Source organism: Passer domesticus, chromosome 6 (assembly GCF_036417665.1).
Source record: "Passer domesticus isolate bPasDom1 chromosome 6, bPasDom1.hap1, whole genome shotgun sequence".
NCBI lineage: Eukaryota > Metazoa > Chordata > Aves > Passeriformes > Passeridae > Passer > Passer domesticus.
Window position 1 is genome coordinate 22,623,814 of NC_087479.1, and position 26,220 is coordinate 22,650,033.

Sequence of the window (26,220 nt, forward strand, 5' to 3'; positions counted from 1 at the left end):
ACACTCAAGGAATGCAACTGAGACATGTATCATAAAGGACCTCTCTACTGAACATTTTGCAATATACTGAAGTCAGGAGATTTGGTGTGACTCTGCCTAACCAACCTTAACATGCCATTGCACAGAAACACAAATACTGGATTGTGACTACAAAACATGCACTTTTACTGCAAAACCAATGGCTCAGTCACTTCACCCACAAACACTTAGGTGCAATTATATTAGTCATTTGTGTCCAGGAGTGCCTTGCCTGTGCAATCAAATGGACATCTTGTAAATACTTTGCAAACATAAATTAAGAGCCTCCACTGAAAATAAAAGGCAGACATGATAACAATGGCCAGACTGGGTATAACCCAGTAAAGCTTCCTTGCAAAAAATGGAATTGTATCAGTTAAAAAATTTAAGGCAGCAGCTCCTAGAACACTATACTCCTGGCAAGAAGAAGTAGTACCCAACTGCAGGGAGAATACAATACTGCTACCGAAGGAGGCAGAACTTGGAGTTTTCTGACATCAGTGTGTGCAAGACTTCAGCCATAAAACTGAATTAACACAGCAAACATTTTGTGTTTGACAGCTTATTAATTACATTTTTAAATAAAATATTTACTCCTATCTTGAGTATTTCTATAGCACTCAACAGAATCTGAGTTACCCCTCCATTTATTTTAACAATTTCTTAAATTAAAATAATTCTTTACTTTAAAAGGGTCATGGAGAATCTGGAGAGCTTCTTCCCGTCCCTATCCCCCTCCATCTGGTTGTTCCATAACCCCCACTACATATCATACAGGAATACGGGACCTGAAGAATGAAGTCTAACAGTCCCCAGGGCTGGCTTTTACATATCACCTGGAGCAAAACACTGCTTTCACTGTCCCACTGCAAAGACCAGCTATGCTGGTCTATTTCTTTCTTTCTAAATTTTTCCCCCAGTATTTCAGGAAGTAAGGAGGAAGAAAGGACATACACGTGGTTTAATATTTTACGTCAAGTTGGATCAGTCCTGAAAGGTTTTGATAGTGTGCCAGAGCAAAAGCACACTATTACTTCTGCAATGTTAAGTGTCTGCTTCAAGCAGCAGCCCACAGAGCAGGATGAAGGAATGAGAAGAGGAAAAGATAATTCTAGATAAAAAGCATGTCAGGTTCTATCTGGTTGCATGGGAAGAAGGGGCTAAGCTTGCTTTGAGGTTCACTTTGTTCTTCATGGTTTGTGCAAAGCCATCAATCAATCAATCAATCTTCTCTCTTTCCTCCTTTTTATTTTTCCCTGGGATCCACTGCAGAAATATCATGCCCAGGATCTTGTTTAAATCCACGACTCCTCTCTGTCAAGACAATTCTTCCAATCCTCCCCCCAAGGCCCCCCTCAAGACACCCCCTCCTTCTCTCCCTGAAAAGGGGCCTTCTGAGCTCGTTTTGCTAATGTATTCTCAAACCAAATTAGGGGCTCTGACTCTCGGTGAAGTTCGTGAGTTAGTTGCCGCGATGCACTGAATTAAAGATACCATCTCGGACTCAAATCAGATTAGAGCCCACACACACACATGCAAAAGCCCACTTTCTAATCAATTTTATAAAGGGCCTTCAGCAGAGATACACTAATGGTATTGAGCTAAGATCTTTAAACTAAGTCTGCAAGAAGTCTGCGGAGATAAAACACACACTGTATTAAAGAGAAAGCTCTGCACTGTGCCCTTCCCACCAAGAACCCTGTGCACACTGGAAGAGCACCTCAAAATACAAAACAGCTCTCCCAAACCTGAGATGCTCCCTCACATCCTCCTCTCCTCTTCCGACTTTTAAATCCCTTCTTTCATTCACTTCCTGTCAAATGGCTGCAGAAGGTCCCTGCACAGAGGGCAGAGGAGACAGGAGAGCTACACAGCCATAACACACAGTAAGAATTTGACATAATGAGAACACATAAACCCTTTTAGGCCTGTCACATGAATCTGTAAGAAGTGGGCAAGGTGAAAAATCAACTACCAGCTTCAAGGAGAGTTCTTACTTCAGCACAGGTGCCCTGCACTTACACACAAGATGCCAGGCACTGACCTGGCACTGGGCACATACAACTGAGATGCCACAACAGCCACATCCTGAGAAAGATGTGACTAAGTGTGTGCCAAAGGACTCCTTTCAGAGAGCAGGGCTCAGATGCCCAGCATCTTCACATCCTTCTGTCCTCTTCTCTGTTTAACAGTGGAAGTTCTCATTTATGGCAGCAGGTTTCCTTCTCTGAAACCAACATTCTGACATGAAAAATAATGTTGCGTAAGGTGGCCCACAGAAGGTGACGATGAAAGGGAGACAGAAGGGTTTATTAAAGAAGCTGCAACTAAATATTTAATAGACCAGCTATTGCTCAGTCACCACTAACCAGAGAATAAGGCTATCTCTGAATACTCTGGTTATGCCAGGTTCTCTGTGTCAGACCATGGAATAATCTTCTGCTTTGTTTTAATATTTTCAGTAAAAATACCTCAAAACATTTCAAACAAATTAGAAAGCCATATCTCAGACCACAACATTAGACTTTACTTGCTTTCTAGGATGCCATTTCTAACAAAAGGGCAAGAGGATGCTTGCTAAGGTAACAGAAAGTCTGTATAAAAAAAAAAAAAAACAAAAAACAACAAACAAAAAAACAACAACCAAAAAAACCTGCTAAAATTGGGATTCACCAGCTTCCTCTAAGCAAAGTAAAGGGATCTTAGCAAGAGAACTGTGACAGATAGGGGTATGAATGCTCTGCACAGAAGCCTTGCTGCAAACATTTTCTCAGAGCTCAGAGGGGCTTCCTTGAGACAGCTCAGGACTCACACCACTGTGGAGTTCTACAATGATCATGTGCTGAGGATGACGCCAGTTTTCAATGCAATTAACCTTTCCAGCCTAATGAAATGGGTCTATTGGCTGCAGTGGCAGCAAGGAGCCCCTTGACTCTGGCAGGCTCCTCAGGACAGGTTATCGAGGTTGCAGAATGTTACTGCTCATCTTCTATTTGCAGGCTGCAGCTAATTGATGCCAGACCTGAAAGGAGTAGGCAATGCCAGCCCCAGTGTTGCACTCCAACATCATATTGATCCTTGGGAGCAGGGACTTGGGTCTGTGCCCATTGATCTGCTGTGTCACAGGCAGCATTCTTCCAGGAACATACCCTGGGCAGCAGAAGCACACAACTGGGAGAAAGTTCCTCAGATGGGAAAGCAAATGGACCACTCCAGGGCTGGTACTACCTTGTGACTTAGAAAGAACCAGATCTGGGATGAAGCCTCAAGCTTTTGTGCTTTTTTTTTCTCCAGCTGGGAAAAGACAGGCATAACAGCCCTCCCAAGGGTGGGTGACAGCTGCTGTACCCTAAGGGCTGATACTTAGGAGCCCCTTCCTTCTCTTCTCGCTGCTGAACTTCGACGAGTGGTGAGAGGAGAAAAGGGGTGGGATGTAAATCTGGTATTATGGGATATGGCCACAAACACATATTGTGTGTGGAGGGAGGGAGAAATGGGTACCTTTGAGCCCTACATCAAGCCATCCTGCCAACAAGCCCATGGACATTTCAGTCTTGAAGTTCCAGAGAACTACAAATCAGACCCACATTCACATGTGACTTTAAGAGCAGCTATTGAGATTTACCCTGCAGTGCTCAGTCCACCATACTTCATTAATTTCAAACTTGCCACAGGGGTGTCACCAAACTTAAGCAACTAATATATTAGAATCTAAATTATACCCTTAAAATTATTAAAATGGCATTAAACACAGGAAAGAATGCACATTAAAAAAGTAATTTTTGTCTTCTGTGTTTGTTTCATGCTCTTAAGCTGTGATACCAAACTTCCTTCTAATGCTGAGGGAAAAAATTTGCATTAAGAAACAAAACAATAATTATTTTCACATACCTTCCTCACTGTCTTTTACAAATTGTTGCTGTATTTTTTTCAAACACTCAGTGTATGTTTTCAGTGTTCCAGTGTGAAAAGTATATAGCAAGGATATATTCAGGACTTGGCTTCATGTCCTACATGAAACTCTAGTTCCATTTTGTACACTCACTCATTAGAAAATAAAGAAAGGAAAGAAGAGCTGCCAACCAGCTGGCCTCAGGGGCTTTGAGATATGTTGTCCATGTGCACCTTACACAGGGAGCCTTCCTTGCTCTGTGTGCAGACCTCATGGAACAGCACAAACCTCCCACACAACCCAACACTCAACGGCAGAGGAAACAGTGCAGGAGACAGAACACGCATATGGAAATACATTAAAAAAAATTAGTAATTGTTAACATCTGTAACAATGTAGGGCTATACACACTCTGTGTGACACCCAGTAATACCTACTTCACCTGGAGGTCAATCTGGAGCCTACTGTTACACAAGATGACAATCTTTGGATAGGAATCATTGATTTCTTTGGAACTTTTGACTACAGGAAAGACAAGTTGAGGAAACCTAGACTTCTGCACAAGAAGGGACAACAAGAATTCTCATATCTGACAAGTTCAGTGATGTCTCAGTTCTTAAAGAGCAATTTCCTCTCCTGTCATTACAGAAACAGTTTGTCACATTTTAGCTCCAGTGAATTATTTCAGGACAGCCAGAACTGAAACCAACATGTAGAAAAGGATCTCCTACAATCCCAAACAAGCATCATACTCTCCCTGCTGCACTTCAGGGTCAGTGATGTGTGGTCCCATTTTCCTGGGAAATTGAGGGTAGGCTGCTGAATAGCACCCTGTCACAAAAAGGTAAGTGCTGCCAAGGCAGCAGTCTCCAGACAGGTGAAGATGCAATGTTAGTGTTTAAATCACAGCCATTAGGTGGGGAAGGAGGGAACTACGAAGTAACATGTCTGTTGTGGAAACCATTATGTGTTGCTTGGGTCTGAACAGAGCCGTATGATTGCAGGGCACATCAGGCAAATATGTGGTGAACAGAGACCTGTTCACAGAAGCCTCGCAGAACAGAGACTTCCAGCGACAGCCATCCACAGGCTTCCTCCTCTGGTGCTGGTACCAAGGAAAGTTTCCTTATTAGAACTCCCTGTTAAAAGAGCCTTTGGCCAGGGGGGATGCTAAATTTGACAAGTAAAGGGTGGTAGGTGATACTGCAGAACTGCCAAGGAGACAAACCCAAGTAGTAGCCTTGCCCTCCTTACTGACCTGGGAAGTAATTAAACCATCAATATTGGCTTCTTCAGAATAGCAGGGTATATAGCAGAATATATCATTCACACTGGTAGAATTCAAACACTTCCACTCATCCAGTCTGGGGCAAAGGAGCACTTCAGATTAGGGGGAGGCCTGGCTGAGGTGAGAGGAGAAGTGAACCTTGAGTGGCTCTAACAGGCATGTGATGCAGTCTTGGGAAGCCAGTTTAACGAGTGAGACAGAGAAGTGAGAAGAAGATGGGAATCATGGGGAGTGAAAGGGATATAGAAGAGAAATTAACTCTGAAAACTCTAAAATCTGTCAGAAACAGAAAAATAAGTTCCAATAACTTTAAGTCAAAGGCAATCTGGATCAGACTGAAGCAGATACACCTCAAAAGGAGAAAGCCAACAGGTTAGCAGGAAAAGCAAGAAAAACATTTTGTCATTTATGACTTTGGCACAGAGTATGAATAGACGTAGGACACAGACAGTGTGATACAGACGCTGCCAAGATTAAAAGGTCTCTGAAATTAGTGCTTACGCACACACTGCAACACAGAGATCTCCTCACCAAGGAGGATGTTTTTGCAGAAATAAAAAAAACGTGCTTACTTTGTTGGCTTCCAAGAGTGATGTATGTATTTCATTTATTGGTGGGGACATAATACCTCAGAAAAAAATCTCTTTTTAACAATAACAACAAAAAAATCTGCAAAAGCTTTTTGATTTGCTCCAAAACTTCCATTATAAATACATTTGAACAGTTTTCAGGATTTATTTTCCTTCATGATGTATGTTTGATTTTGCTTCAGTTATTTTAAGAGAAAGATCATTTTCACTCAGAAGTGACAACAGCGCAAAGACATAGTTTTGCTTCAGCACAGATAGAAAAAAAAATCAATTTTCTCCAGCTAAAATTTTAGCACTACCTTAAGGAAGTTAGGAAAAACCTCCAAAATGCTGTAGAGATAATCTCCACTCACTGGGAACATGAACCAGATAGCAGAAGAAAGTCCTGGGCAGGAGAAACATCCACTTGACTGTCTGCAATGAAAGGAAGAAAGGAAACAGGGAAAGGTTCCCTCTGCCAGGCCAGAAAGCATTAACTCCACACTCTGTGAGCACTGCAGGATTTGGGGAGCCTGTGCTGCCATCTTCAGGGATGCTCTCACCTTTCCGTGACCCAAAATCACAAATGAAGGGAAACAAAAAGCGGGAAATTTCCACAAAAAATAAGTAAGAGAAAAATGAGATATCTCATTTAGCTCTGCTCATTTACCTCTGGGATTGCTGGTTGCCTGGTCTTGACTAGCTCACAGAGAAACACAGAAATTAAAATTGGGAAAGCCAAATAAATCCTGCCTAGACCACATGCATCCCCAGGCTGCACCAAAGCTAACTAATCATTGCTGTTTCACCCTGTCCGATTTCTCTCCTCTTCTAATGCAGAGTGGGATTATTCACTGAGGCTCCATGGCTGATGCTCAGTCCATGCTAACTAACCATCTCTCTTGCAAAGCAATTTCAAAGAGGCAGAGTGAGAGACCCCGACCCTTTCCCGCAAGGGCTGAATTAAAATTAGTTAATTGTGTGCCCACGGGCTTCTCAAAGTCCTGTTTCACAAGAACAAATCGCAGGTATTCCAAAAACAAATGTATCTGTTACTCTTCCTCAGACAAAACCGTGAGTTTTGAGATGTTGTGGGGGCATGTACTGCATAATAACAATGTTACATGGAAGAGGACAAACCCATTTCTCGTTATTTCTGACCTAGCGAGTATGTGCCTATCTTGAATCTTTTTAAAAAGTGCTTTCTGATATGTGCATTTCTTTTTTCTTTCCTTTATTTCCTTTATTTCCCCTGCTATAACCCATTCCACACTGCTGTAAATTCTTTGCCTTTTTTCTTACTTCTTACATTGTTACACATTCCTTACATTTTTTAAATTGCTTTACAGGCTTCCAGCCACAGGGCCCTCGTGGATCAAATATTACACAACAAAAACCAATCCACTAATATTGCATTTTGAAGTTGAAGATCATGTTGTTCCCTACTTACTATGCTAGGACAGGACTTTTCTAGTCAAAATATTGACTGAATGAGTACTGTATTCTCCAGATCTCTCTTGTCCTCTGGCCTCACTATCCTCACACCCTCAGCAAATATGACTGCTTCATCTTCTCAATTCATCTAAATGACAAAAGAAGAAATAACATTTTTTCTTCAAATTAATCACTAAGTATTTGCTCCTACTTAAGTCAGGATAATTGCTGAAGATTACAGTATAAAACAGTATTGTATTTTATTAACATTAACATTTTTGTATAAAGCTTTTGGCTTTGTACTTTATTTCACCTAGGTTACAGTTATTACTTCACAAAATGGAAGAGTTCCTTTTCTATCTGCTCAGGTCACTGTAAAAAATACATTAGAAAATATGATTTACAGTGAATTATAGGCAACATGCAGTAAATTTCAGCCACAAGGCTACTCAAAATTGTATGCACATTAGGAGGCCATTTCACTCATTCCATCTCTGAAGCCTAAGACAGCAGCTCTTCTGCTGTATACAGCTAGAGCTTCTGAAGCAAAAAAGAGAATTGTTTGTCCCATTAAAGCCATAATGGAAAATAAGGAAAAATGTAAATGTCTGAGCTGAAATTTAATCAGAATACTGGAATCCACCAAATAATCAATACTGCAATGCCAAGATGGGCACCAGGGACACAGGACAACCCTGATCCCAGGTTGAGGTGCCAGCTCTCAGAGCAAAGAATTTTTGGTCAGCAGCACCAGCTCTTGCCCTGCCTTCCACATTTTCTTGCTTGGGTCCTGCTCAGCTTTGCTAACCTGCAACACTCAGGATCACAATTTAGCATAAATGTGAATGAAGGAGGAGGGAAATGTGAATGAATGAAGGAGGAAGGAAAAAGGAAATGGTTTACTCCTAACTGCAGAGACTCTTACTAAAAGAGCTCACTGAACAGAGTAGAAAACTGTCCATTTGATGACAGATTATTTTAGTCATTCCACAAAATTTAAGAGACAGTAATGTCATGTTGTCCTGGTCCTCTCTGTGATCCATCACATGCACTCACCTTGGTCCCTCTGTTTTTCTTGTTTCTCCAACATGCACCTGCCTTCCCCACGCTGTCCCTCCCTTCACTCAGCCAACTGGCTGATGCTGTCTTGCAGACAGTGCCTGCAATGCCTCTCTCTACAAGACCTACATCTACTGAAACCACTGGCAGAAAGCAACTCACTAATGACGGGTGAGATGTGCCATGAAGGATTGATTCGTCTTTCTGAAATCTGTACAAAACATAAACGCACTCAGTCTATAAAATTGGACAGATTGTTTTTCTTTTCCCCAGCACAGACCCGCTGCTGGTCAGAGGGAAAGAACAGAGCTGTCAAACCCTTCATCTTCAGAGTTCCTGATCTCTGCCTCGGTGCCTTCTCTGCCGATCCTTGCCCCGTTCACACCACACCTCCCTGGCAGCACCGTGTTTCCGTGTTTCCCCTCACCCCGAATGGTGGGAGCACACCGCAGCCCGGGCCCTGGGAAGAGGCATTCCCCGTTCTGTCCTGGAGTGAAGCCGCACATCTGCTGCCTCTGAGGCTCGGTGACTGCGGCCACGAGGAGCTGCGGAGGCACAGGGGAGGTGTGTGTCACACTGCCTGCACGGATGCTGCTGCAAGGGAGGCTATGAAAGGCGGACTGTAGGAAATAGCAGTGGCTACTGCAGGCCGCCACAGGGGAACACGGACAGAGGCAGCAGGACACAGCTTATCCATGCTGCGCTTTGGCCTGTGCAGTCATTCCAGCCTCTCACTTTCATAAGTGCTAAATTCACACAAAAATGTTTTTTTTTAAAACCCACCACAGGCGATTAAGCTGTGATCTAGATTAATTAGCTGCCATATTTCATTTTTAAAATCAGAACTGGCCTGTGCTGACACCAGGGAAACTTATAATATTTTCACTCATACCTAACTGCCTCTGATTTTTCACGCTGCCTAGAACTGAGGGGCTGCTCCCAGCCTCACCCATCCATGCCAGGCAAGTGCCTGCACCTACTGCAGGCACCCATCCAGGGTGCTGGGGTGAGGCTGGAGGACCAGGGATCTCCTAATGAAAGTGCTGACCCTGGTGTAACCTGTGTGCCCCAAGCAGCATTGCTTCAGTGTTGAAAACAAAAGATCGATGAATTGTATAATGTACTTTTACTGCTGTTAATTTTTCTGAGTGCTGCTGTTTTGTGTCTCCTGGAGGCTAACAGGACCCTTTGGCCACAAAGCAATATTTACTCTATCCTGGCAGCTGGGCTGCTGGAGGCAAAGGATGCATCCTTGCTCCCCAAATGATAAGGAAATGTCAGAATGCATATCATGAAAAGGACATATCTGATAGAGGCTCAGCACCACTGCATGCAAACATGGCTCAGCCCTAGCTTCTACTCCTGTGAAGTTCTTCCACTTTGCTCATTTAAATCCTTCCAGAAAGCAGGAGGTAGGCAACAATACTCTTTAAGCAAGATCTTACAACTGACTTTTTCAAAACTAATTTTTCAGGTGGTAGACTCTCTTGTCCAGCACTATATTGCTCCCTGTCCATTAAAACTGTAGCTCCTCAGAACAAATGCTGTTCAACTGGCCTCTGCAAAGGACCTTTTAGTCCTGATGACAATTTAAGTAAGTGTTTCTCAAAAAGCCCAGCCCCAAATCTCCAACTCCTACTGGAATTCTCTCATGGATTTAATATGTTCACACTCCTGTTGTTTTCTGTAGTACCTTTACAGAAGTCATCCTAACAGCACCTTCCTTAAGCCAAGGAGGTACTCTGAGACTCAGTTCAGTGACAAGCATCTCCTGCAACAGACACAGAGCTTCACAGAAGATATCCTTGCTTGCTTTAGCATTGCTGGAGACACACAAGAGGTGTGCAAACAGTGACTGCATAAGGCACAGAGGCAAGGTAGCAAATTGATTTACACCAAGAAGTAGAAGACAGACAGCATGCTACTCTCCTTATGTTCATTGGCATATGGAGTATGTTTGTGAATAACAATGCAAAGTATTCCACAAAACCAGGTAAAGCACAGAACCTTCCATTCCTTCCCCATCTCTGTGTGCAATTTCTAGAGCAAGCACTGCACAATTGTAAAGAGCTGCCAGAACAGGAACTACATAGCAAATCCATCAACTCATTAACTTCTCAAGTAGAAGAGGTTTGCCATGTGCTGTTCTCCGTTCCCTCCATCCCACTCAGCAGGAAGGGCTTCAGGTAAAAGTTGGGGAAAACTGAAGCCCTCTCTTGTAGAACACTGCAAAAGCCAAAAGGTAAGCAACCCATAATCCTGCAACACAGCACGAAGACTTGAAACCATATTAATACCCAGCAGTGGCCAGCAGAACATGCCAGAAAATTTTTTAGAAGTGATTAGTGGTCCCCAGTTCTCTCATTTTCCAGCTCACTGACTGAGCTTTTTCTCTGGGGGATATCCTGCAATATCTCTATCCACATGAAAAACATCAGTTAAGATTTTCCTTCTTCCACACCAAGTCAGCATTCCTCTCATCTGCCCCCGTCTCTGTGCAGAGCTCCACTCCCACCCCACCTCACAGCAATGTGTCATTCCTGCCTTTTCCAGCGGAGCAGAAGTGCAGCACAGGCCTCCTACCAGCTGCTAATGTGTATCTTTCTTCTCTAGTTGCAGGGGTGCTAAACACACTGCAATAAATCTCCTCATCCCAAGGGAGCAGTTCTCTTTCTTCAGGCCCCATGACATTATACACAGCAGCTCTTCCCGACGTCAGAAGCTCCATTTCAATGCTCCTCTTCCCTCTGAAAGATCCTGCTGCTTTATGTCTTACCGCAGGGCAGCTTGCTCCCATCATCACCCAGCTTTCAGATTCCCCACCACGGGGGTGGGCTGTGCTTTCAGCCAGTGACAGGGTCATGACAGGGCTATCAGGCAGAAGGGACCTGTGTGCTTGTGTGGGCAAGCTTTTGTGTAGCTCTTCACCTCACAAGGATGCTGATCACTACTTTCACCTTGCAGCAGAAAGACAAAACAAGACAGTCGGCAGATGTGAAGGAAAGTCCATTTCCAGTGCAAGAGCCATATGGTGCATACTGAATTAGAAAGCTGGGAGAGAAACAAAACAGTAGTTTTGTAAGGTTTGACCCCAGTTTTTAAGCCAATTCTCATTCAATTTTAGCAACAGAAACTTGTGCATGTGCTAGCAGAATCTTTCTTCCTCTGCTGGGATCTCTCTTTCTCCTAAAGCTGTTGTATTCAAACTCCATCTTTTTGCAGGAAGTAATGGCTGTGTGTTTTCAGAGGATCTTCAGGAAAGTTAAATGAGAAAAAGTGTGAGGAACAGCTGTTTTCTACCACACCTCACTCAAAAACCTTAGTCACAAGCCAAAATGCAGCCACATTTGACAGGACCTTGCTGTTGGCTCTTCAGCCACCATTTCTCTGTCCCAGTGTGACCTCAAGCTCCATGGCACAGGTTTTACCCTTGCTTGTCCTTCCCCCAGTGCACCATCTCAAATCAGCTCCAACAGTGTTCAGTGGAAGTATACTGTTTACAAAATCAAGATCATTCTGAATGATCAACTCTCCTTTGGATCTTGTGCAGAGCAGTAGAATATTGTCTGACATTGTGTCTTGCATTTCCTTGCAGCATCAGAGTTCTCAAGATACTACAGAATCAGATGGTACTAAACTTAGACTATCTACCCACAGGGAGCTTTTGCTTAAGACATGATTTGTTACATTTGCCTTCTTCTTTATCTTGATTTTATCAATTGCTATAAAGATGCGATTGCTACTCAACTTGATGGCATTATATATACAGCTACCTTAAAAGAAGCTTAAAACCAGAGCTGAGTCTCCTTCCCAGCTATCCTGTTGCAGTCTTCTCCTTTGCACAGGAGATGGGTTTCATCCATATTCCATGGGTTTCACCCTCATAAATTTGTCAAAGAGCATTCTCCTCTGGAGATCTCTGGAATTCTCCACGTGCTGGAATGCTTCTTTGGAGTCCTGCTTTACTCACCTCTGGTGTGTTTTTATCTGGATAATATTCTTTGCAACTTCAGCGAGTTCACACTTCACCTGCTCTCACACCTCATTTGGCATTTTGTCCTCTGTGCATTTTAGCAATGCATCAAACTGCTCCCCAATTACCACTATGCTGCCTTCTCCAACATATTCCAAATTATTCCCAAAGGGGTGAAAGAATCATTTCATGCATTAGAAGCATGAAACCTGAACTCTGAAAGAATCAGCCAGTGATCTGAGGCACTAGTAGCACCTGGCAGAATTTTATGGAAAGAAAATTGCTTGTTTCTGCCACTCCCATACAAAGCTTTAGTTGATTCCTGCCCCCTCACTTCAACATGGTTTTTATATGGCTTCCATGTATTTCTTCTTCTACTATGATGTTGAACTGAATGGCCCAATATTAATCTTGTACCAATTTTACACTGGTGTAACCAATCTGATTTTCAGAGTTCCTTGTCATTTACAGTAGCAAAAATGACAAAAATAGATTCATATTCAAAGTAACTTGGAAGACAGTTTTAAAAATAAAGTCCCCAAGCATGCTCAAAGGTTGTAGATGGCTTCTTCATCTTGTGGTTTCTGCTTATCTAGTTTCCCATATAAATTCTCAGCACCAGCCTCTTTCTTCAACAGCACTGACAGCATTTCATGGTTGTTAGCTGCTCTCAGAAGATGAAGTAACCTGATATAAATTACCTATTGCTGCGAGTGCAACAGAACCTGTTAGCACAGTAGTCACTTCTAGAAGGCTTCAAGTACTGACTACATTATTACAGGCAGAAGGTTTTCTATCATGGTAGAAGTCATTTTAATATGGCACTCTCCTCAAAGATTTTTCTCTATGGCTATTCTAGGTTTTTTCCCTGGTTCAGTAGCCCACATTATGAACAGTGGACTGCATTCATGTCCTAACTCTCATATCAGTGATGTACAAAAGCTACCAGAGACCACTCGGATGGCATTCTTCCAGAAGAAAACCAGAGGCAATGAGGATTGAGAACAGCAGTCAAAGTAATGGCAACCACCAAATGAATGGACTGTTCCTGGTTAGATCTGCATTTAATTGTTGCTCACTGCTATTCATTTACCCTATTAAGACAAGACCGTTTAGCTGATAAACAAGATGATAAACCAGCCACTGAGTAAAAAAAGATAGAAGATATCTAAAACAAATACCTCTACATATTCATCATATTGTGATGTGGATAAGCTATACTCTAAACGAGATGAGAAATTCCTGTATATCCTCATGAGGCACAATAGATCTTTTTGGTGAACCAATTGTAATTTTAAGACAACATACCTGTCATTCCTAGCTCAGGTTGCCAGAGCCCAACAATTCAGGTCTCAATGATATCAGTGACAGTTATAGTCCAAAGGAACCAGGTAGGGAATACTTCTCTTCCCCATACATTTAGTCGAAAAGGATCTAAAATTTCTGTGTGTCACTTTATTAAGAAGTGACTGACAAACTAGAAAGCATTGTGAGACACCATAAAATGATTGGGCAAACTCAAGTAGGAGATAAAAACCCTCAAAGGACACAAGAAACCATGAACTGAAATATAGTAGGGTCTTTCTGAACATAAGCCAACACTTTGTGAGTGAGCAAGAATTTGCACAGTTTGCTCAGAGAGGTTGTGGTGTCGCCTATCTCGGAGATATTCAAGGGCAGTCTGCACCTGGTCCTGAGAAACCAGCCCTAGATTGTCCTGCTTGAGCACAGGGTTGGACCAGATGACCTCCAAAGGTCCCTTCCAACATCAGCAGCTCTGTGATTCTGTGAGAAAGCGAGAGTTAGCTTCACTTTGGAAAAAGTGTACAAAACACAAATTACACAGTCATGAAGATTAATGTATTTCTCAAAGTCTGCATGAAACTCATATGCAAAACACTAAGGTTTCTCTTTCCCCATCAAGCTTCCTTACCATGAGATCTTCATGAGACTATGGAATCACCCTTCAGGCATCCAAACTTACACTAGCAAGATGCTGAAAGGAGTGCACAGCGAGCCAAGACTCCCAGGAGAAACCCGCATGTACTTTTAGAGGAGGACAGAGTAATTTGACCGTTTTCAAAGACGTGGCCAGTGAAAAGAAGGTGCGAGGGCTGCTCTGCAGGCTGCCCCGCAGCCCCCCGCGCAGCCCGGCGCACTGTCAGCGGAGCCCTGCAGATGGCTGCAGAGCTCTTCCAGCTCCTACCTGCGCTACGGCAATGGCAATGGAGGCAAGGACACTGGCCAGTCCTGCACTGAAGGAAGCAAAATTGTTCTCCTTTCAAAAGATGGACACCTCTCCATGCTGCCTTTACTTCTACCCAAATGTAACAGGCAGTCGCCTGCAGGCTGAATATCACTGTCTTTAACCTCACAAAGCTCCTCTGTTTACAAGTTTTCCCACAACGACAGCTGAAAGAGAGAGATGCTGTGGCTCTTGAATGTGACAGTGAACTCCCCACACACAAGAACAATTTATCGCTCAAGATGTTTTTCTTAACAAGGGTCTGTAGTCCTAAGAAGCTCCTATGGAGCAGATATTTGAAAAGATGTATCCATTCCTGCCTTCCCACAGCAGCTACATCCTCTTTTTCCCTTCCCCAGACTTCAGCCTAACTGAGCTGAAGGGCTCGCAGCCTTCTTCTTATACCTCACATCAGGTTCAAGCACTGTTCCTAAAACAAGCCACCTTCATCACCGTCTTTCCCTTAAACTCTACCTTTAGCAATGAATCCTTTAAAAAAAATAAAATTGACATCTCTGTTACTGTGGATGCCCTCCTTCCTCCAAAGACATGTCTCCGACTTCCTTCGCCCCTCTCCAGAGTTACACAGCAGATCTGTGTAGGGACAGGGGGTTTTTCGTCACAAAATTTTGTATGCAAATCCGTCCCCTATCTCAAGGGATTTGTGAGATTTTCTGTGTCCACCTTGTATCAGTTACATGCTTTGAACACAGGGTAGCCTGACGCCTGTGCAGGTCTCTCAACAATTATGGACAGCTCCCCACCACAGGCACACTGACACTCAGTGGAATTCAGTGCCCAAGTCAGATCACTGCTTGAAAATTCCAGCTACAATATGATAGCGGGAACCATTTCTTCATAGTTTATATTTACCTGGTCCCTTTCCAGTCTATCCATCTGAATCAAGTAATTGTTTTCTAAGAGGGAGTCAAGAACTTATAATAGACACCAGCTGCCCATTCTCTTTTAACCCATCCAATATTAGACTCGTTAGTCATCAGGGTAACAATCCTGTTTGCAAATCAGCTACCTTTATCAGATAACCAGTGGGACCTAGTACAATACCTATTAGTCCAACAATATCACAACCAAGATATATAACTGCTTCTGTACAAAAACCTTTCTTCTAATCCTTCTTAAACTCAACAAGACTGATTGGCTTTTATTATTCGTGAATTAATTTTTAACTCTTGGTCCAGCAGGGAATTGAATCTATAACATTTTGCAGAGACCAAACCAAAGTAACAGTATGTTAAGAAAGTAAACCAGCCAAAAGCAGGTATTTTTTCTTCTTTCATCGAACAATTAAGAGGGCTGAATCTGTTTTTCCCTAAACACCCAAGGGAAAATTCTAAGGAAAATTAGCACATTAAAACATATATAGATAGCACACCACTGTACTGTGAGAGCTTTTGCTTTTGTTTCATAATTATGTTATTTTAAAAAGGCCGTGGAATTAAATTTGTTAGTATTTTAAGAAACACGTCCATGTTAGACTATGAAATCAAGAAGGGAAATTTCAACAGAAACAGTTCATATTATTAGAGAAGTAATGATCATGGGCAGTGATTAGGGCTTATAGTTGCTCTGTAATGACAGTACCCTAACTGTAATTGCTAGGAAAAAAGAAACTGTTCTGTAGGAAAATAAAAAATGCTTTAAAAAAGAATAAAAAGGCAATTGTCAGATACACTGTAGGTGATGAAATTAAAACAAAACTCCAAAATATTTTATAATCAAGTAACCTTTCAAGTTATTCCATAAGGGGAAGCACACTATATCTTGTGGCTTTCTAAACCAAAATTCCATTAAAAAACAAATAAACAGAGAAAATTTTCAAAACCACCAAAAATTAAATAAACACATAAAAGAAATTCCAAATTGCTGACTTTTATGGCTATGGCACTCGAGCCCATCTTTATCTTGACAATGTTATAGCTGGATCCATGGTCTGCATATTGTTTTTCAAATTAATCTGTGATACTTCATTTAAAGAAAATTTCTGTTCCTCTTTAAAAAACACCAGTTCATTGATTCATAAACAGAGGATCTAACTGCAGTTATTTAGTAGCACCTAATCCTATATAATCCATAATAATATATATTCCCAGAGAAACACCCAATTTTTTTCAGTGCAAATATTCTGTATGGTATATTTTTACAGCATTTTACATTTACAAAACACCACCTATGTAAGGCCATGAACAGATTTACAAGCTTGAATTGATAAAGATTGGGAACAATCTTGTGATGAAGACAGACAGACCTACCCTTATTTCTTTTTACGCATTTATACACTAATACATGCACAAATATGTAACCACACGCAGAAAGTCTTGCGTGCACATCCAAAAAGACAATGGATGGGTAAGTCAAATAGTTCACTATGCAACATGAAATGAACACTTGATTATGTATAAAATTATATCATTTATATACATGTGTGTTCTGTTAAATTATAGCATGTGCACAATTAAGTAAAATTAAGTGTATGCACACATCCCTGACAGACATCCATCCATGGACTCACAGATCTCTGTATGCAAAAAAATTCTTTTCTGTCCTACTCTGGCACATTCTAGTCCTCCACAGCGTACTTGGTGCCCCTACACAACTTGTATCAAGTATTTCAAAGGAAATGCATCTGGCATCATAGATGGAAAATAGTACCCATGAATGCATGATACATTTATACATCATTTTCATAAAGTCATGTCTGCTACAACCTATTCAGAAAAAGACAACCCACAGAAGATGAAGTCATCATCCTTCACGATGCCCAAGCACAAAAATGCCAGTTCCTGCGTTGGGGTTTGCTTGGCATTGAAGGCGAGTTTCGGTTGTACCAGACAGCTGTGGCCTCCTCCCTGTCACAGTCCCTGGTTTGAGCAATGATGTGCAGCCTAAGTCACTGTTAACACCGGGGTGTGGAGAGCCCTCATCCAGCCACATACCTTTGCACTACTGATGAATCTGATAACAAATATTGCCTACTACCAAGTGTCGGGCAATAGGCACCGATGCTTTTAGAATTTTTTCAGTGTCTCACTGCACCATTACCCCCTTAGCCTACAAAAATGACAAAAAAAAAAGCCCTCATCAACAGAAGTACAAAAACTATGAAGAAACTGAATTAAACTCTTAAAGATAAAAATAGAAGCAACATCATATATGTCTGGAAAGGAACTGAAGTAGTACTGAATTTATGTTTTCTAAATAATTAAATTGCTCTCCCTCTACAGCACTTTCTGAACTGTTTAAACTAGATGGTAATCACATGCCATACGCGGTCATGAAACAAAGAAAAATAAAACAACAGCAAGTCCTTAAAATTAATGTGTTAATTATAAATGGTTTTAAAAGTTATAAGCGAAGCATCTAGAAAATGTACACATTCAAAATGAGTATCCGTTAATTCTGGTTATGTACAGTAAAAATAAATTTTACACCAAACCCCTGAAATCAGGAACATCCTATGTTCTTCAATGCTATATTGCCACATCTACGAAATACTCATCTAGATAAGTGTAATTTCTTAAATCATGAAACAAATATGTTTGAGAAAGAGAAACTTGTCAGTTTGACCTGAACAAAAACAAAAACAACACAGAAGACTTTGAAAAAATAAAATCTGTTGAAGAATAATTCTTTAGTGTCCTTCAGCTCTTTAATTTTTTAATACGTAAAATGATGTAAATCTCACTGAGAAATTTGGTTTGTAATTATTCATGTCAGTACATTAGAAAAAGTACTTGCGGAAACTGACGGAAAATTGTATTTCTGTTTTATTTTCACCTAAGTGCTTATACATTCTTAAAATTATCTTCCTATGCAAAGTCATAATTGGAGAATTGAACATTTTTTTAAGCTGTTCTTTTGACCTTTGTCTTGAGTGAAAGGACAGCGAGACAATACACTCACCAGCATTGTTCACAGTGACGGCTCCATCACCGGAGATTGAGGGCCATTATTACAAAAGGGAACTTTAAAGTGACATGAGAAAAAGGAGGGAAAAAACCTAGAAAAATAACACTTCTTAATATGCTGTACGCACAAACAGCCTTTCAGACCAGCAGACATACAGCAAGAAAAAATCTTCTTGTAAAAAGATCTGCAGTAAAACACAGACAATCAATTCAAAATAAAAGGTGCTGTAAGAAATTTTCTCCTGTTATGCAGGATACTCTGAGCTGGAGGTCCCACTTCCATCACCCACATTACAGGCTATGCTAATTTAAGGAAAATATATTACTCTTACAATACATGGTAAAGCAAAGACAATTTCCAGGAATGGAAAAGGAAAATTTGGACAGAAAGAAGGGGTCCTCGTCAAACGCTCTTATCCTACGAAGAAATTAGAACAGGTTTCCTTTTCCTTCCAAGCCTTCAACAGCGTGCAATATTTGGACATGCCCTTACTGTCATTACAAAAATTGTATAAAAACAGACACCCCTCTCTACGTTTAACGGATTTCCTTTCACGTATACGAAAATGAAAGAATAAATAGAACTCTGTCCAAAACAAGAGCAATCCTATCACAAATTTTATTACAATTTAAGTGTTACCTTGAAAACAAAATAGAAAAAATATACTATTAATATGAAAAAGTGAAGTAGCCCCTTTTTGCTTCCGATGCACACAATAAGTTTGTGACTTTATGGAACTGAATCTGTGTGTTGTTCGCTAAATCCATATGGATTGGGAATATCTTTTGTAGGACAAAAAAGTCATCCTAAGGGTGACTAGACTGAGATTTGCCAGGATTCCATAAAACGAATAGGATTTGCTAGATATTTATTCCTCCCCCATTCAGAAAGGGAGTGTAAGAAAATTCCAGCTCAGCAGGGACAGAGAGCCATCGCAGGTTGTGTGATAACAGCTTGCCACCTGCTTTTCGCAAGTTGTCTCTGTGAAGTGCAAGGGGCACTGAGTAGTAACGTTGCCTGTGGTGATAGGAATGCACTGAACAGCTCAGTATGCAAAAGCACTTACTGGTACACAGTGCTCTTCACAAAGGGCATTGCAGAATGCTTTCCAGGCTGTGTCAGAAGTGCTAGGAAAGGAAATATTAGTGCATGTGTCACAGGAGGAACATAAGCACTTGCTATCACATAAAAGAAGGTATAAGCAAATACAGGTAAAATGCTGCTCATAGCCAAAAAAAAGGGGGAGGTGGGGGAGGGAGCAAGGTGGGGGCCAGGGAGAGGGAGAAGACAGGAAACTTAGCAGTCACATTAGAAGGATCATTTCTGTGCAAGAACAGCAAGGGTTAACAGTGACATATAAGCTCCAGTCCAGTCAAGATAGGGTCAAATGATGTGCTGTGAAAGTTTCAAGTCCTCAATCCCCCAGAGCTTGTTTGCTAATTACATTTGCAATTACAAACATGACAAATATATTATTATACAGTGTGTTCCACCTTGAGCAGACATGTTTCTCCTCACGGACAGTCATTGCCAGCAGCCAGACTCTCAAGCACTGGAAGAATCAAAGTGCACTGTGGTCCAGCTGCAAGCATCATTTTTTTGTGGGCATCTCTATTGCTCTGAAGAGATAGGGCAAAGCTTTAGAGAGAGGCAGCATAACAAGGATGGAAACAAATGCAAAGAGTAAGTTATTACAATTTAATTCCTAAGAAGTAAAACTTGCCAAGTCAGTAGCTATTATTAAGAAGTAATACTAAACTGTGTTCTGTTCCCAATGACATGCACAAAGCACTTTATGCATGCAAGCTATGTAGAAATGACTACATTCAAAACTCAAATGCAGTTAATACTGCAAAGACAGAAAGAAACCAAGCGTTTCCTTTGTTTTTAGGCAAGGTCACCATAACTATATACTGCTAATATCTTCTTTATTAAGTTCCTTCACTAAACAAACAACCATTCTGATTCATAGTTTGTCACAGAAACTCTGATCTTTCCCCTTTTCCCCCAGTTTCCACAGCGGCATTACCTAAGACGCTCACTGCTGGGTTCTAGGCAGATGCTGTATTTACTTGCTCACACCGCGCAGACTAAAAATTCTGTTGTGCTCCTTGGCTGTAATGTTACCGCCAGTAGCTCCACAGAATAAAGAACAGGTCTGACTGGGAACAATCTCCTAGTCTCCCCAGTTTACACTGGAATTGCTGATGTGCAGCTCTATGACCCCCAACTCTTAAAGCAAGGAGCACAAGTTAGAATAAGAAGATAGGGAACGGATTTTGGCTTTGTTATCCCAGATTTCTCACCGCATTTTTCTACTTTTACTATTTCTTTCTTTAATTAAATCTCTCTTAGACATTTTACACTCTTTGGAGAAATTCTACCTTGCTCTTGACAGAACCTGTAAATTTCATCTACACTCGTGTTTAAACCTTTTTACCTTCTCCCTGTTTCTATTCCCTAAGAGAATTTGTATCCTTCAAGTCATGGAAAATTTTGTGAAGAGACCCACTGACACAATGCACAAAACTTCTTATGGAACTGAAATAATTTGAAGAATACAGGTATTTTCAAACAACATGAAATTCAGAGCAGTAGTGACAGTGCAGAAACAGGGCTGGGAAATAACAGTGGAAAGGGCACAGAGAGTAGAGCAACATTCTCTTGGAGAGGAAGAAAACGGGATATGAAACCTCTATCACAGCAACTTTCTCTGATGCAATCTCTCCAAAGTCTTTCCCCTCTCAGGCTAAATGCAATATTTATTGATTACTTCAAATCAATACAATGAAAAAATCCTATTTTTTAAATATATTGATCTTTCCATATTTCTCAATAATTGATAATGATTAGATCATGTTTACTTTTACAAGTGGAATTAGAAGAGGAAGGAAAAGTTAATACAAATACTCTAAAGGTAGTGATTTCCTCATCAGCCCCCCGCTCACTAAGCTTAGTGTACTGAGACCCCATTTTATGATGGGAACCTTGTCAGAAACCCAGTAACTACCCCAATTCCTTATAGAGGTTTTTCAATTTATTCTGTCAACGAAACAAACAACTCCATCCTATTCTCTCCAATTAACAACTCCTCCCAATTCCAGCCTCTGAGATATATTCAGAGCAGACAGTTGCATTCAGATTCTCTGACTCAGATTTCCTCCCATTCACAGAATATGGAGATTTCCAGTAACCTCTGAAATCAAGTCACATTACTTTAGTCTATGCATTAGGGTCAGCGACAGCAACTTTGTTAATTTGCTGCTGCAGGGTCTGGAATTTGCTCCTTCATTGCCCTAAAATTCCAACATTATACCATTTCACCTCTCTATAAAATATGTAATTTATTCCTTTCAACTTTTTCCTTCTCTTCATAAAATAATTTTTATTTTTATTACATCAGTGATTCATGTGTCTTTCTTTTACCTCAGAGGAAACAGTGTAAGAGACATAGCATCTGGCAGGATGCTGTCATTTGCCAGTGATTTTTATTTTACCTTCATAATGGCTCCTTGGTCACTTTCTGTCTGTCATGTAGAATATTAATAAGAAACAGAAATGGCAATTTCGTAGTTCTGACAACATTTCTAATGGCAACTATAATGAGGCAGAAAACAAAATTCTCCGAGATTACTAAATTAATATGGGAAAGTAAAAATGCCGTATTCTACTCTCTACCGAAAGCCTTAGGTTTGCACATGAGGGAGATACAACACCAGTACTCCACATGAGCATACATATCCATGTGTGTATACCTACTCACAAATATTTACAGATGCACCCATGTGCTTGTGTGTGACTATAAGGACATATTTGATATGGCAGAGTGTACACTTGTGGTGTCTGCACGCGCATTCCCTTCCTGCCGTACCGCAGACAGGCGCCGTCAGTACAGTTTAACTAATGTATTCTCACCATATGCCCTCACCTGAGAGACAAACTGCAGGTACAAATCACTGCCTTTGTTAATTTCCCAATTTGAAAATGCTTTAAACAAATTCCAGTTCATACAAAAGCTTCTTTCTTGGACCTGCACCATCTACCCCAGGAACAATTCTCCCAGAGGTCAGTACCAAAATGTAGTAAGCGGTTACTAAAGAGCAGATTTCTGTGTAAGAAAATAAAACATACGTGGCCTTAGACTACATGCACAGAGGATCAAAATGAGGAAAAAAGCATTTTCTTACTCTCCCTGAAAGATTCTGCATGAGAGAAGCCACACACCTGCTAACCAGAACTTCCACAGGTTCCTGGTGCAATCGCTTAGATCAGCACACACAGGCAATGGAAAGGGAATTTTCACTGCTTGAGCAAGATAAATACAAAACCTGAAAAACGAATTAGAGGCAAGGAAATCCTTTGCTTAGGTTTTGTTCAGACTCCTTTCGGGTCTGGCTGTTACAAAAATTAAGATCTCATCAAACTCCAAGGTGAAAGGAGTCACCTCTTCTCTCCATTGCCTTGCTCCTTCGCTCTCTGTTTCAATAATTATGAGGTGAAATACAGTTTCCAGGGAACTGTATGGATCATATATTGAGTGACCAGATCCACTTCTCTCCCAACATTTTAGCCTTCCTCATATGTTTCCCTATAGCTTAACAAGCAACTAAACAAGAAGAAGCAGTTTGCAGTATTTTTAAATTAGTTCCTAATTTAAGGTTTAATGTGACAAAAATTGCCATCCACAGAATTAAAAGTGGTATTAAAAAAGGAAGAAAATAATTTAAAATAATTTCAATAGTTAGCAGTCAAAAGAATAAATCAGTACAGTAAGAATAGTATGCTCGCACCGCTAGTTAGGGATACAGGCACAAACACAACACCTGTATTTACTCTGGATGTTCACAGGGTGACTGTGTTACAGTGGGACAAAAAGATGGTTAAACAGATATACTTGGGCCAACTCATCCTCAATTACAGGAGTATAATGTGAAATCTAGCCTTATAAAACCAGAATGTAAATCAAATCAGTACCAGACACACTGCACATATACCTTTATATGTACTGTATTTTTAAAGCTGCTCATATCTTTCTTCTCTCAGTAACTTTTTTCAGACTTTCCTGCACTGTCACACTCCTTTAAATTAAAAACATTGAAAAAATTGAAGTGGGAATATTTTAAATTATATTTCTCTATTTTACCAAACCTCAACAATGTTAAAGAGAAGGTCATCTGGCACACAGAACCAAGCACCTCTTAAAACAAAGAGCTCTCCAACAGTTTCTCATCTCAAAAAGCAGCACTCTGTGTCTGCTGTAAAGCCATAGGGGCTCAGTGGCACTTCCCCCAGGCCCACCTTCATCTGTCTACTCAGCAGCCAAGGAGTTGTGCATATGGGTAAGGTGCACTTGACATTTTTGAGAGCTGACTGAAAACCCATGAAAAAGTAAAAAAGGTGAATGGCAATCATGCAGATTGCTTCTTACTATATTCATGTTGTTTGAGTTCCTTTTTCTCAATACCAAAAGTACAAAAAATAAAACAAAAAAGTTAAGAAACAATATAGTAAGTGATGAAGATCTAAGTTTTCATTGTGGCATTTTGTTATTTTCTTTTTTTATGAAGGTAAATACATCTTCTCTTTTTGCCTTAATATTAAGACTCCCAGCAGCATACAGAATACATTTCCCTTAAGAAACTGTTTGTTTATTTTTAATTCAAAGTGGAGCAGCCACAAGTGTAGCACCAGTGGGGAAAAGAAAACCACATGGGCTAGATTATTAATTTCTATTAACAATATGAAGTCTCATTTTAATGAAACTGCTGGAAGCTGGGGATTAAAGGAAAGAGAAATGAGTGTAAAGACAGATGGAATATCAGAAAACAAGGTACAGAAAGACAAATAAAAGCTGAAATGAGGCAAGAGGGCTATTTGTGGATGATTTGACTTTAATTATTTTAATTATTTTAATTGTACTAAATACAACGTATTGTTAAGACAAAAGCAATGAAACAGGCAAAATTACTTAATTCCCACCTCTGATGACACAAAACCTGCATAGGTGACACACGGATTAACATGCAAACACACAAAAGAGGACTCTGCTCAGGGTGCAATTTATCAGAGAAACGCATTTAAAATTAATTGTTCCAGTCAGCTGGATGTAAACGCTGAAAAGGTTTTGCCTTGTTTCCTAACTTCCCCAACAGGATGAAACCAAACTTAAGACGCTAAAGTGATTTTAAACACAGCATTACCAGGCACAGCCCACTTCGGAATACAAAGAGCAGTAGCAGGTGCTAAGGTACCAGCCACCGGTCCCAGCTTGGGATGTCTGTTTGCCAGCCCTCCGACTCACTTCACTCTTTCCCCGGGCAGGCTATCCAAAACAGTAGTCTGTGGGAAACTGAATTTCCATAGCGCATTTCAGATGAAAAACAGACTTTCAAAATAAAAGACGGTGCTTTAATGGACCTGGTTCGTATCATTTTATATGCACATCTCTTTATAGGCACCTAGTAATTCATCTAATAAAAATCCTAGCACAGACGAAAAGTAAAACTGCGCAGAAAGGACTGTCAGTGCTCACTGTTAGCTGCCTGTTCCTAGGAGATGAAGCATTAGAGGGAGAAGTTACACGGCAAGAAAGAAACACACCAGCACGCCTACCCGCCCAGGTGCTGTTCCGCGGACTCTTCCGCACCTGCCGGCGCGGAGGTGCGCCCTGCCCTGCCGTGCCGTGCCGTGCCGTGCCCGCGGCCGGCCGCTCCGAGCCGCCCGGCTCACGCCGTGCCCCGCGGGGCTGGGCGGCGGCGGCTCTGCGGCACGGAGCAGCGGGACTGCGGGGTCGCTGCCCCATCCCACCCGCAGCGGGACGCGGCGCCGGCCCCAGCCCGCCCCCGACCCGCCCGGTCCCGGCACGGCACACTCACTGGTTGTGGTAGCCGAGCGGGTCGGAGATGCACAGCTCGGAAATGTCCATCAGTCCAGTTTGAGCATTCCCAGTTGGAGGAGAAAAAAAAGAAGAAGAAGAAGAAAGAAAGAAAAAACACAAGATAACAACTAAACTGTGGCGGGCTGGGAAGGTGGGGAGCGCCGGGAAGAGGAGCCGGCCCGAGCCCGGCGGCGGGGCAGGGCGGCGGGAGGCAGCGCCGCTCCGCTCCGCTCCCGCACCCGCGTGCGGACACACTGACGGCGGCAGGAGGCGGCGGCGCGCAGGACACGGCCACGGGGGATTTCGCCGCCCCGAGCCCCGCTGTAGCTTTAACGCCGGGAGACGGATGGAGACGGCAGGGCGGCTATTGGCTCCCGCGCAGGGGCTGGGCTTGGACGGCGGCTGGGGGAGGCACGGCCGGGGGGGCCGCCGGACCCGGCACCGCAGCGCGGCCGGCGGCGCCGCGCGGCCCCGGCCCGGCACCGGAGGGGAGCCCCGGCCCGGGGCCGCAGGAGTCGGGGCGCCGCGGGGCGCAGTGCGGGCCGGCAGCCGGGCTGCCCCTGGCACGGCGGCGGGAGCGGCGCGGGTGACACGGGATAGCGGCTCCGGCTCGGTCCCGCCGCGGACCGGCGGCAGCGCTCGCTCCCCTTCCCTCTTACCCGCCGCTCTGTCTCAGTGGACAGCGGCTGGAGAGTTTAGGGTTATGCAAAAACTTGAGGTAAAGGGTGCCCCGTGGCTGTTGATGCCACACAGCACCCCACATGCTCGGCGCAAGGCAGCAGCGTGCCCTGGAACATGCGTGTCCCAGGCGTTGTTGCATGCGAACACGCGACTCCACAAACACTTCGTGCACATGCAGACCTGCTCTCAGCGCGTCCACGGCGCTGCACTCGGAAATCTGTTTCTCCATACCTTTGTCCACTGCCACAAACACGTGC

At 42.2% G+C, this 26,220-nt stretch overlaps 1 protein-coding gene across 3 annotated transcripts in view; it reads right to left on the reverse strand.

Moving 5' to 3' along the window:
* The window catches only part of ESRRB (estrogen related receptor beta), a 132,012-nt gene that overhangs the window by 53,733 nt on the left and 52,059 nt on the right, over positions 1-26,220 (reverse strand). The window contains exon 1 of one of the 3 annotated variants that reach the window (XM_064423779.1): positions 25,281-25,559. The exons of the other annotated variants lie outside the window; for them this stretch is intronic. Coding sequence (XP_064279849.1) covers positions 25,281-25,330 — 50 coding nt within the window. The 5' untranslated portion in view covers positions 25,331-25,559. Of the gene's footprint in view, positions 1-25,280; positions 25,560-26,220 lie in introns of those variants that run through there. 3 annotated transcript variants of the gene reach the window in all.